The 14049-nt window shown below is 44.1% G+C and overlaps 1 protein-coding gene across 1 annotated transcript in view; it reads left to right on the top strand.

Annotated features, from left to right (window-relative positions):
* TMEM72 (transmembrane protein 72) overlaps positions 1 to 14049 on the top strand; it is a 95529-nt gene that overhangs the window by 70369 nt on the left and 11111 nt on the right. Inside the window, exons 3-4 of the mRNA XM_040320778.1 lie at positions 7238 to 7309; positions 7414 to 7553. Of these exons, the coding sequence (XP_040176712.1) occupies positions 7238 to 7309; positions 7414 to 7553 (212 nt within the window). The remainder of the gene's footprint in view (positions 1 to 7237; positions 7310 to 7413; positions 7554 to 14049) is intronic.

Genomic DNA, 14049 nt, shown 5'->3' with positions numbered 1-14049 from the left:
GGTAATCAATTTCTTTGGCGGATCTGGGACATTGGGAGCAATTTTATTTCTGAGGCCTGGTGCTCTCTTGTAAATAAATTTGGGCACATCGGAAATGGATTTCGCCAAATCCTTGTCCTTCATAAGAATGTGCCAGTGTCTTTTAAACACTGCCTCCACCTGCCGGTACTGCCTGTGGAACCCAGAGATAAAAGGCACTTCGTTCTTAAACTCTTTTTTTGGTTTGGGAACTAACAAAGATTGTCTATCCAAGACAGCAACTTGATCATGCGCTCTCCGGAGTGCATCGGCTGGGTACCCCTTTTCTAGAAACCTAGTGGTCAGGAGTTCAGCCTGTGCCTCAAAATCTTCTCTGGTATCGCAATTACGTTTAAGACGCATGAACTGACCCTTGGGCACTGCACCTATCCAAGAGGGATGGTGGCAACTATGTGTGGGTACAAACCCATTCCGGTCCGTCGGTTTAAAAAAAGTCACGGTTTGAAACTTAGAATCTTTTTTCCTTATAGTGAGATCCAAATAGTTAGCAGAAGACATACTGGTTTCCGCCACAAAGGTTAGCCCATATTTGTTGGCATTCATCTGTGCTATAAACCGTTGTAGACATTCCTCTGACCCCTCCCAGAACAGAATGATGTCATCAATGTAGCGTTTATAGAATCTGAGTGATTCATGTTGGTCCAAAAAAATTGTTTCATGCTCCCATTTATTTAAAACAATGTTCGCCACACTAGGTGCATAGCGGGCACCCATGGCCACGCCTCCAACTTGGTTAAAGAACTGATTATTCGCCCAAAAATAATTATTCTTCATGGCCAATTCCAGTCCCCTAATCAAAAAGTTTATTTGGACCTTTTTCAATTTGGAGTGCCGCTTGAGTGCCCACCGAAGGGCAGTCAAAGCATCACTATGTCTTATGTTCGTGTAGAGCGATTCAATATCCACTGTAACAATAATCATATGTTCAGTGGCTTCAATGTTTTGAAGGGCTAGTAATAAGTCTTTACTATCTTTCAAGTCTATCTCCCCCAGTTTGGGTTCGAGGTAGTAATTGGGATGTACGGTGGGGGCTTCATGCCCTTTTCTTATATCATTTGACCTTTTATATAATATGTTTTTTGATTATATATTTTTATTTGGTCAGTCATCGTATCTGCCATATAATCTGTAATGTCTCTCCATTATTATTGTTATACACCTTGAGACAATTGGGTAGAAAGGTTTATTATATGTATCATCTGGCGAGTCTGGTGATTTGCCTTGATTATCAGTATGCTGGTAAATTTCTGCCAACTTTGTTCTATTTATGACTGATTTTTAGCTGCCCCTTAGATATATCGGTATTCCTAATTTTCTTGTGGGATGTTGGGTCCATCTGATCACTAGCTCTGGGGTAAAGACAGTAGGGGTTCTTCATCTGGAGGTAGAGCATGGATGTTGTTATGGTATTCCAGATTAGACTCATTTAGCTGTCCTTTTGCTCAAACGCTGGTTTGCTCATGCACGTGCAGAGGGGAGCTGGGGAGGCCGTTTTTCCAACATCCCTTCTGTTCAGGCTGCATACTATGTTAACATCACAACATCACTAATTTTATTTATTCAGATCCACCTGATCCAACCAGCCCTTTACTCAATCGGAGTGAACATTTTTTTCAATTTGTTTACCTTTGAGTATCATGCTCTCTGGATGGCTGCATTGCACATCCGGAGGGACCCGAGAGATGCCGTTTTTTATTTTTTATTTTTATTTTTATTATTTTTTTCGTCTAGCTCCGTGCAGGAGCTATTTAAGGAAAAAAAATTTGCAATACTATTGTAGGGATGTTTTATTCAATGTATGCATTTGCTTGATTATGGTATTGTTAATGATTTTGATGAATGCTTAAACGGCACTGGGGCTGTGTAGTTTGGAACTTTCCCTAATTGGACAATTGAGTAGCCATACTGACTACAAATACAGAGATGCAATGTGATCAGGCACGCCCCCCTGAAGACGAGTAATCGAAACGGACGTTGGAGGCAGTTCTGGTCACGAGACGCCCCCCCGCTCTGGTGAAGCTGACAGGAAGGAGTTTATGGTGGAACTACGGCGGTGGTATCCGATCCTGATAAACCAAGTTTTGAACCGCAGATTGGCGGTGACAGGCCTGCAGTCCCAGTGCCGGGTAGGCACTTTTAAAGTAAGAGGCCATTTGGCTTTCCGTTGTTTTTAGTTGTTTTTATTATTAAAACGTTATTACGCTATCGGCGTCTACCGGTTCTCTTTTTTTGCATATCATCCTTATCTGGAACGCCTGGAAACGAGATTCAATAGTCCATATCCATGTGTGTGTAGGCACAATCCCGCACTAGCCCGTATGACCATCTTTTTAAGTAAAGTGGTCAACAGGCTCTGGTAAGAGCACTTTATATACAAAGCACCTTGGGTGGAAACAAGTGAAATTTGAAAAGTATGGTGGTGGCATTTTCTACTTTTCTCCACTAGGAAGATCACAGCAATTGTCAAGATTCGTTTGGCTTTCTATGCATGCTATTGGGACTCTATTTTTTTATTTTTTTGGTGTTTAACACAGTGAACTTCAGTGTTTTTTGCTTACACTGCAGAGGAATCTGCGTATTCATGCACATCTGTGTGGGACATTTCTGCTGTATATTGATTTATATTGTTTCAGCAATCACTGTTCACATATGCTTTTGGAAACTTATTTTATTATTAATTGTTGCACGTTGTTGTGTGGTATTCCACATTTCACAATCACTATTGTGTGGTTGAGCGCCCTCTACCTTCCATTTTCTTACTCACGACGAGATGGAAAATAATCTAATCGGATGCCAGCGGTACGGGCTGGAGAGCCCTATACAAAGACCAGTGGGCCCGAGGCCACTGGACTTTCCAGGTGACTGACGTAGTCTCCAACATTTTGGAGTTGAGAGCAGCCTTCCAGGCCCTCCTGGCCTTCAAGAATCAAATTCAGGGAGCGCCCATTCTTCTGAAACTGGGCAATGTGACGGCAGTGGCTTATGTCCGAAGGCAAGGGAGCACTCGCAGCAGTACCCTCCTGAGGGAGTTAACCCCGATCCGGGACTGGGCTCAGGCCAATTTACAATTGCTAAAGGCAGTATATGTGCCTGGATATCTGAACACTCAAGCAGACTACCTGTCCAGAGCGGATTTGAACAACAACGAATGGGCCCTGTCTCCACAGATCTTCCGGAGCCTAGTGGCATGGGTCTTCCTTCCAGTAGAGGATACCAAGGTCTCTTTGGCTAGTCTGGAATTACTGCCAGGACAGATACTTTCTCTTGTGGTAGCCTCTGCAGGAAGTGGAGGATCACCGGGATCGGCGGGAAGGCATATGCTGTTCTGAATTTTCATTCCGCTGTTAGAGCATCCACTTCTGCAGCCTGTGGGTGGCTGAACTGGGTGAAGAACCATGGTAGTTTGGTGTTGATGGCGGAGGCAAATAGGTCTACATCTGGAAGGAAGACCCATGTCACTAGGCTCCGGAAGATCTGTGGAGACAGGGCCCATTCGTTGTTGTTCAAATCCACTCTGGACAGGTAGTCTGCTTGAGTGTTTAGATGTCCAGGCACATATACTGCCGTTAGCAATTGTAAATTGGCCTGAGCCCAGTTCATGATCGGGGTTACCTCCCTCAGGAGGGTACTGCTGCGAGTGCTCACTTGCCTTCGGACATAAGCCACTGCCGTCACATTCTCCTGTTTCAGAAGAATAGGCGCTCCCTTAATTTGATTCTTGAAGGCCAGGAGGGCCTGGAAGGCTGCTCTCAACTCCAAAATGTTGGAGACTACGTCGGTCAACTGGAAAGTCCAGTGGCCTTGGGCCCACTGGTCTTTGTATAGGGCTCCCCAGCCCGTACCGCTGGCATCTGATTAGATTATTTGCCATCTCGTCGTGAGTAAGGAATGGCACCAGGTAAGATTCTGTTGGCTTGACCACCAGTCTAAATTGACCTTCATCTGGGCTGTGATTTGGATTTTCCGACTAAGATCCCCCTGATTTCCATTGATCCAGAAGACCCATTTGGAAGAGGCGTGAATTTCATTGAGCCCACTTGACCATCGCGAGAGTTGAGGTCATTATGCATAGGAGTCGCATGCACTCTATTGTCGGCATATGTGCTTCCTTTCAAGCCTCTGACATTTTCTTGAGTATGCCGAACATCTTGTCCCTGGGCAACATCACTGACGCCATTTGGGTATCTATCTTCACACCTAAATACACCAGGGATTAAGTCGGCAGGAGGTGACTCTTTTCTCAATTGCTTAGCCATCCAAAACTCTCCAGGGTCAACAAAGTTGTGTCTCGGTGTATTAGGAGCGTGTCCCTGTCTTGGCTCAGCAGTAAGATGTCGTCCAAGTAATGGTGTATGCGGATACCTTGCAGTTGCAGGTGTGCCACCAGAGCCACTAGAACCTTTGCGAATACTCTGGGGGATGTGGTCAGCCCGAAGGGTAGGCACACAAATTGATAGTGAAGTTGTCCAATCGCGAATCAAAGGAATCTCTGGTAGTGCAGAGCCACGGGTACATGGAAGTACGCATTCCTGAGATCCACAGATAGTAGCCAATCCCCTGGTTGGACAACTTTTAGGATTGTCTGGAGCGACTCCATCCTGAACTATCCTTTTTGATGGATCTGTTGAGATCTCGGAGATCTATTACTGGCCTCCACGCCCCCGAACAAAGAATAGAGGCGAGTAGACTCCGGAAAAACGCTCCCGTTGAGGTACTGCGATTATCCCTTCTTGATCCAGGAGGGTCTGGATGTAATTCCAAAAGACCTCCCGTTTTTCTTTCTCTGGGGGCATTTTTGTTGAGACAAAGGTTCTGCGGGGTCGGTTGAGGAACTTCCATTTGTGCCCATACCTGATGGTCGATATCACCCACGGCTCCTTTATCTTCTCTGCCCACACTTGACGGAACCTGAACAGCCTGGCTCCCACCCAGCAAGTGTGAGCCGGTGTGTAGTCAAAAGTACTTCTGGGCTTGTTGTCCCCCGAAGGGGGCTGGTCTTCCAGACTTGCGGTTTGTCGCTGAGTTCGGCCACTGTCGGCGAAACTCCTTTTCTGGCTTATAGGACCTGGTGGCTCTGCCTCTAGGTCTCGCCGTGCTTCTGAAAGTCTTTTTTCTTAAGAAGCAGCATCTGATCCTGTGGGATGAATCCCGATTTTCCCCCAGTCACTTTGGAGATAGCCGTATCAAGCTTATTTTCAAACAGGGAGTGACCTTCGAAGGGTATTCTGCACCAACCTTGCTTGGACGCAGGATCCGCCACCCAGGGCCTGAGCCACAGGGCTCTTCTGGCCGTCACCGCATTTAGCATGACTCTTGCCAGAATTTTGATTATGTCGATGGATGCTTCAGCCATCGACATAATCTCAAGGCGCATGAGAGCCGCGTCCACTACAGGGGGCTCCTCCAGAACCTTCACTTTCTCTGTCTGAAAAGGATACATTTTGGCAAACTGATTTTTGAAAAATACTTTCTTGTCTAAGCTTTTCCACTCATCAGAGATTATATCTTGGATTTCATCCACAAAGGGAAAGTTCACTGTCTCTCGTTTCATGTTAGCGAATAACTTTCTTTGCTTCTTCTGCTGTTCTTCTGCTGCATCTTGCCACAGCAAGGTCTGCCTAATTCCTTTCACAAAATATCAAACTATGGTTAAATCAAACCCATCATACTGGTCATCCTCTTCTTCTGCAGAGGATGCATCCGTGGCTTGTGCTTGAGCTTGTGTCTCTGGGTTATCCTGCACAGTTGGACGTTCTTGAGGTGACAGGGAGCAAGAGGTAGAAGAAACTGGGGCAGTTGACACTTGCGTCTGCATTGCAAACGACTGCAGTGTATCCTAAAACGCCTTTTTCATCAATGATACTAGCTCAGTTTTATCAGATTCATGGCCCTTTGTCACCTCCTTGAAGCAGTCCGCACAAGCCGTCTTCCCGGCCAATGCCTTTTTGGGGCAAGCCCAGCAACCTCCTGGCCTGGCCTGATCATGGTGTGAATCCTGGCGGTGGCGTGACGAAGAGCAGTGATGCCTTGAAGGAGAGCGAGAGCGTGAAACTTCCCTTCTACTGTGAGAGCGACAATCTTCCTGTGAGGACGAACGTGTCCTATATCTTCCTGAGTTTCCATTCTCTGATCATTGAGAAGAGCCATGACCATGACCTGAGGAGCTGGAGCAGCACATACAGGCGTGAGGGAAAAAAAATTGTCTGCTAGATAGAATATTGTAGAGATGCATATAATCATCGGTGTCTCCCCTACTTTCTTTTGTGCTTATTACTCTTCATTTACCATGCAAAATTGTCCACAAAAATATTTTAACTACAGCCAATCTATATTGTGAACTGAGAAAATATGTCTTCCACTGTAGAAAAAAATAATTTTAAGTCGGGTTCGGAACAGTAACCAGGAATTATGTTTTTTTTTATTTGTTTTTTTTATATATTTTTTTTTGTAGGGCTTGGTTATTAAAAGGTGTTACCCAAAAGATTATGCATACCAAGTTATACGGATCAGTGCATTTACTACACTGATGATTGCCAAATTGGCTCAATAATATTAGGAATAATTATAATAAAGAGGGCTGGTCCTTATTGATACCACATTTATTATTATACATACAATAATAATACAGTACATGAACAATAGTGGGCAGTGGAGATGTTTAAAATATCAAAATAATGTACAAATACAACTACAATAAATTATTCATAAAATCTATTACATATTATTATACACAAAGGGATGTAAAAATATACAGAATAATTAGACTATATGTAATTATGCTGACATGGACATTCAATCGTTTTAACTAACTTTTTCCAACCATTGCTTGAAACTGCTCACATCAACTAACAGTCGATGAGATAATCCACAGATGGCTGGTGGTATAATATTAGGCTATAACAGTACTATACACCTGTGGTTCTGGATGTACAGTAAGCCACTGGGGCAAAAAGGAATAATCTACATGGCTCTGCCCACTGTTCAGACATGTTTGGAATATGTGATGGAATCACATTTTTATTTCATTTGTAGGTTGAACTGGATGGACCTATATCTTTTTTTATTTTATTTTTTTCAACCAGACTAACTATGTAACGACGTGAATACTGTTTGTTCTAAGAAGTCTCTACTGTGCTATACTTTATATGCATAAGTGCAGATTCTATATTCTTTCCTTATCTCTGTATTTCTGCTACAGGTTTTCATCCGCAGCAGTGTCATTCTGTGAAGGGGCTTTCTTCATACACATGTTTCTTGCACACTGTATAAGGTAATACCTGTGTATTAATTTGCTCATTAATTTAGAAAGCTAGTTTTATGTCAAATACTGTTTTGTATATAATGTAATACATACATCTTCCCCTTTAAATTTAGGTGGCAGTCAGAACCTCGCCTGTACGTATGCTTAAGGAAAACAGCACGAATGGGGGGATTTCAGAAATTCCTAGGGTATGGCATACTGTCAATAGCCTGCTTCCTTCACCCAGTACTGGTCTGGCATGTCACAATTCCAGGTATGAAAAAAAGAATGTAGCACCCCTGCCTGAGGGCATCATTCATTTCTATATGTCATGAACAACCCCAGTGCTGACTTTTGGTCACTCTCAGTGTTGTGCTCCTGGAAATGTCTATGAATAGATCATCACTTCTAGGCAAACATTATTTTCTACTTTCGGATACAGTGGGGAAAAGTTTGAACTTTTGTCAGATACTTAATATCTGTGTTTCTATTTATACATTTTACTCTAAATTTCTGTCCAAAGACCCCTGCCACTGAAATAGAAAGTGATGGGAAACCTACAATTTTACAGTTGTCTCTGGAACAGGTGAGGGGAAATTTTACATTGAGGTCACTTGTTCCAGTGACAGCTGCCAAACGTTGGACTTCCCCTTAAAAAAAAAAAAGCTTTGAATGGTGGTCAAGGGGATCAAGGGGATACTGAAATAATTTTTTCATTTTCGAATTTTTCAAAATTAAAAATTCGAAATTCGAAAATTAAAAATTTGAAATTTTCAGCTATGAAGAAAGAGTGGTGTTGTCAGTACATATTCAATGAAATGCCTACATGAAATATATATAAAAGGTAATGAGTAGAATGTTCACTCACAGTGCTTAAATAAACATACAAAGCATCTGTGGGAGTATCCACCTAAGTTGGACGCAGTTAGTTCACCAGACCTAAAAAAGCTGATCCGAAAAACATAATGTAAGAAAATCAGAAGGAGAAGGGAAAGAGAAAAATAAAGCACAAAAAATTGTATATAATGGTTTTCATATGACAATCAATAGGACCTCAAGCATACAGCTGGTCCAAAAGATCCATTTATAAAAGAAAATGTTTCTAATAAGCAGCAGCAAACAGAAAGATATATAGTATCCTTTTAGACAAAGAATAACATTGAAATGAAAATAAATGAGAATAGATATAAAAGCTCACAGGGGCAGATGAAAAGTGCATAAAGGAGACAGAAACAAAGTTTAATGGATCAGCAGTTGGCAGCGAAGGCGCTGACCGAGGATACCTGGTCAATCAGCGTCAGTAGCATAGGTGGTTCCACAGGAGTGTACAACACACTGAAGCTCCACGGCAAGGCAGGGTCCAGATATACCCGCCAGCCCCTCCCACACGTCCGCGCGTCATAGGGGGCGTGGTCGGACGTGGGCGGACACGCAATGTCAGTGCGCAGGCGCCGAGGGAGAGCTGGACACCAGCCTACAGTCCCCAGCATCCCCTGGGTTGAAAAGGGGGGAAGGCCGAGGAAACGGCCAATCACGACGCGCCAGGGGAGGGACAGGTACCGCAGAGCGGTACAGCCAATGGGCACATTAGGTTGACCAATGGCGGGGAGGGGCCGGGCCGCCGATAGAGTGGGCACTAGTCAACAGTCCAAGGGAGGAAGACACTGACAAAAAACGGGCTCACAAAAGTGAAGCCCTTGGGTGTCCGAATGGAAGGGGAGAATTAAGGAGGACCAAACACCAGCAGCAGCGCCGACAGGGAAAAGTCCCGCAGAGTAATAAAAAGATCCCCCAGTGGCGGAGAAACACATAACCACAGCTTAATAACTAAGGAAACCGTCCCATACATTTACTAACAAAAAAAAGGCAGGGACATAAAACCCACCATAGGTAACGGCAGGGTGGCAAAGGCGCATATACAGTGGCAGAGCGATTCACATAAACAGTTTGCAGACAGGAATATATACATGATTCAAGTGATGATCACAATCCAAAATAATTATTAAGACAAAAGGCATTCATAAAATAAGTGTAATTAATGCATGTGTATTAGATGGTAATGACAAAATACCTTGGTAGCCCAAGGTAAAGAGTAGGGACAGATACGAAGGAAATAGGGGATAAGGGCAGACGGATACAAGAGGAGGAGGGGACATGGAAGGGGGGAAAAGGGAGGGGGGAAAGCAAAGAAAAAAGTAAGAAAGGGGGGCAAAGAAGAGAAACACATGAAGGAAAACGGGGAGATAAGAGTAAAGGGGGGGGGGGGAGGGAAAAATACAAACAAACGATGCAGGATGGAAGGCATCATGAATTCCTTACTGGAGAACCCCAGGCGGTCAATTAGGAGCAGCATGGCCAACTACTCAATACAGCCCAGGGGAGATAAATCTAGAAAGTAACATAGAATAGGGAATCCCTATAAGAAGGATTTAAAACTGATATACTCATTCAACCCTGGGTACTGGGTGGCATTTAGGGTTTGTATCCATTTGGTTTAGAGTTGCAGAAGACTACGGTCAATGCCCCCACCCCTGACATGTGTGGGCACATGTTCCAGAGCAGCAAATTTGACCATAGTAGGCTCAAAATTGTGCTCATGTCCCACATGTCGACTAATGGCGGTGGTGGATAGCTTCTTCCGTATGGGTCCTATGTGGTCCGATATACGCTTAAAGAATGGTCTTTTAGTCTTGCCCACGTAGAAGCACCCACACAGACATTTGGCCAGGTATACCACGCCAATGGTTTGGCATGTGACCCGATGCCAAATGGTGTGGGTGCGTCCACCGGGCAACACGACTGTAGATCCACTGAGGATAAAGGGGCATCCCTTGCATGAAAAAGTACCATTGATCACATATGCTGAGTTCTCCAAAGGATTATGGTGACTCTGGACGAGCTTGTCTCTTAAAGATGGTGCTCTGCGGTAAGTGACTTCCGGTCGGTCCTTAATGAATTTACTCACAGTGTTGTCGGCCCTATCCAAAATTTCCCTAAACTGTACATGGCAGGTAGAGTATTGAGTAAGCAAACGTATTGGTTGCAAGGTGTTGACCCTCCTGAGAGGGAAGATCAAATCCTTGCGGTCAATATTGGCAGCTCGATTATAGGCCTTCTTAAGGGTATTATGACTATATCCTCTGTCCCTCAAACGGGAGTATAGGTCCCTAGCAGCTATCTCATAATCTTTATTGAGGACACAATTTCTCTTTAATCTAATATACTGACTATAGGGTATACTTTTTACGAGCGACTGAGGATGGCCACTAGAGGCATGTAAGATAGTGTTGCCATTGCACATGTCTAGATGTGAGCTTTTTGTCAGGAATTCCGACCGTGTGTATGCTCCATCACACTGTTTCTGTCAGAATTCTGGCCAAGAAAAGATTGAGAGCAGAATCTCAATTTTCATGACAGGAAAAATTCCTGACGCAAATCGCGTTTGTCTGTATGCAATTATGACGTGCAAAAAAAACACGCATTCTCAGAATCAAGCAGAAGAGCCGAACTGCCTATTAAACTTCATTGATCTCGGCTCGTCGTACGTGTTGTACGTCACCGCGTTCTTGATGTTGGGAATTTCAGACAAGATTAGTGTGACCGTGTGTATGAAAGACACATTTCAATCCAAAAGTCCAAAAAACTGATTGTGTGTACGAGACATTATAGCTCATTGTACACATGGGCGTACCAATCCATACCCCCCATGCAAAGGGGTCACCTTCATCCATGGAATGCACAGGTGTACTGTCCAGACCTGTATATTATAGCTTAATAGTAAAAAGCTCACATCTGAGCATGTAGGCCCTTTACAAAATAATCTAGAGTGGGTGACTGGGGACAAAGAGAAGGCTAATTTATTAAATGCTTTCTTCAGCTCTGTGTATACAATGGAGCATGGGGGAGCTCATGTCCATAATGAGGGTGGTAGTGACACAGCCCCAAATGTTCCACAATGACTCAAAAGTGGTATGGTCCAGAAATATTTAGACAGAATAAAGGTGGATAAAGCACTTGGACCAGTTGGCATCCACCCACGGATCCTAAAAGAATTGAGCTCTTTCATTTCAAGGCCACTGTATCTAATATTTAGGGACTCGTTAATGACTGGAATGGTACCACTGGATTGGCACAGGGCCAATGTGGTGCCCATATTTAAAAAGGGATCAAAGTCTTTACCAAGTAACTATAGACCTGTTAGTTTAACTTCTATAGTTGGGAAGATACTGGAACGTTTAATAAAAGACCACATAGATAAGTTCTTGCTGGAAAATAATATTTTAAGCAGCAGACAGCATGGATTCATAAAAGACAGAAGTTGTCAGACAAACCTGATTTATTTTTATCAAGAGGTAAGTAAAACCTTGGACAGAGGAGTGGCAGTGGACGTGGTATACTTGGATTTTGCAAAAGCATTTGACACAGTTCCCCACACATGGCTCATGTGTAAGGTAACGTCTACATGCTTGGAAAGATCAATTTGTAAATGGAAAGAAAAAGACAGAATTCAGAGAGTAGAGGTTAATGACTCTTATGCCGCATACACACGATCGGACATTCCGACAACAAAACCGTGGATTTTTTTGTTTGAACTACATGGTCTTCTTTCAACCTGCTATGTAACCTGTGCAGGCAGTCTGTTTAGATCAGAGGTGGGCAAACTACGGCCCGCGGGCCGTATACGGCCCGGCGGACCTTTTAATCCGGCCCCCGGGCGGATCGCTAGAAATAGCATTGTAGTGGATGGCCGTGGCGGAACTACCGCCATAGCGACCCACGCGGGCGCTATGGGGCCCGCAGCTGAGTGAGGTTCGGGGGGCCCCGCAGTCCGATATTTGTTTATGACCGGGCCGCACAGCGGGAGGTAAGCGGGGACCACGGCCTGGAGAGGGTTAACACAGGCCGCAGTCACCGCTTACCTCCCTCTATGCGGCTGTGCCTGTGTCTCCTCTAGTCTCCAGGCTCTCCTGCCCAATGTCATCTATCATCAGAGCAGGGCTGGGAGAAGCCGGAGACACTGAACAGCATGAGTGCTGTGCAGGGATCCGTGGTTGCTAGGAAGCAGGTCGGATCCAATCAAAACAGCTATTGCTGTCCCCGCACACGCTCTGCTGCCTGCAGTAGCTAGGCCAAGCCGACGCTGCCAGGGCTGGGGCCGCTGATGACGTATGACGTCTGGAGACCCCGCCCACCCAGACAGATTACGTCCATACAAAAAACAACAGGAGGGAGGAAGACACGTGTGAAGTGAAGCCATCAGATCGGGAGACAAGTAAAGGAGACACAGAAGAAGCAAAACAGGTAAACGAGAAAGGGGGTAATGGAGGAGGAGACAGGAAAGTGTAAATCGATAAAGATGAATGGTGGCACTGGCAAAAAGGAGATAAGAAAGGGGGAAGAAGAGGGAAGAACAGATAGGGAAAAAAAGGGGACTATATAAAGAGAAAAATAAGGAAAACAGAAAAGCAGAGGAAAATAAGAGAAAAAATACGAGTGAAAAATAAAAAGATGATAGAGAAATGAGAATAGGAAAAAAGGAAGAAATGAGTGGGAAAAGGAGACAAATTAAGAGGATAAGGTACAACTGAGAAAAATGTATGAAAATAAACTTTAAAAAAAAAAACTGGTGGCACACTGGCAGCAATTGATGGCACACTGGCAGCAATTGATGGCACAATGGCAGCAATTGATGGCACACTGGCAGCAATTGATGGCACACTGGTGGCACACTGGCAGCAATTAATGGCACACTGGCAGCAATTGATGGCACACTGGCAGCAATTGATGGCACACTGGCAGCAATTGATGGCACACTGGTGGCACACTGGCAGCAATTGATGGCACACTGGCAGCAATTGATGGCACAATGGCAGCAATTGATGGCACACTGGCAGCAATTGATGGCACACTGGTGGCACACTGGCAGCAATTGATGGCACACTGGCAGCAATTGATGGCACACTGGCAGCAATTGATGGCACACTGGCAGCAATTGATGGCACACTGGTGGCACACTGGCAGCAATTGATGGCACACTGGCAGCAATTGATGGCACACTGGTTTATGTATGTCTTAGTGATTGATTAACATCACAACTTCATTGATTTGAAATTGATACCCTTATTTTTGTATGATTTTTGCTTTTGCTCATCACTGCCACACACATGCAGCCATGCATTGCACGTGTGTGGCAGTAATGAGCAAAACTAAAAATCATACAAAAAAAAGCTATCAATGAAGTTGTGATGTGAATCAATCACTAAGACAATAAGACATACATAAACCATAATTTTCACTAATATGAGTCACAAATAGTGGAAAATGTTCATTGTTTTGGGAAATTTTGTTTAATAAAAAATTTTTTCTTGTAAGGCAACCTCACTTTTTCATTGTTTAACTATAACAAGTACTCGTACCAGTTGTCCAACAATGATATTTACTGCTTTTTATAAAGAAATACAATTGATTTTATGCAGTATTGAGTTTAGCCTTTTGGCCCGGCCCTCCAAAATATTTTTAGTTTCTCATGTGGCCCCATCGAAAAAATAATTGCCCACCCCTGGTTTAGATCAATTACAGGTGGCTGGCTGCACAGACCTGCACGGATCTGCACAAGCTTCTTCAAATGTACTCCCATGTGGGTCTGATGCAAGGATCAGAATGCAGGCTGCCTGTATGGGTCTGCACGGAATACCTGCATCTTGCACAGGTGAAGACAGTCCCTTTGCATGGGTGTACATATCAATACACCAGTGTGAATGAACCTTAAC

The sequence above is a fragment of the Rana temporaria genome, chromosome 8 (genome assembly GCF_905171775.1).
Source record: "Rana temporaria chromosome 8, aRanTem1.1, whole genome shotgun sequence".
NCBI lineage: Eukaryota > Metazoa > Chordata > Amphibia > Anura > Ranidae > Rana > Rana temporaria.
This window is presented reverse-complemented; position numbering and strand designations above follow the sequence as displayed.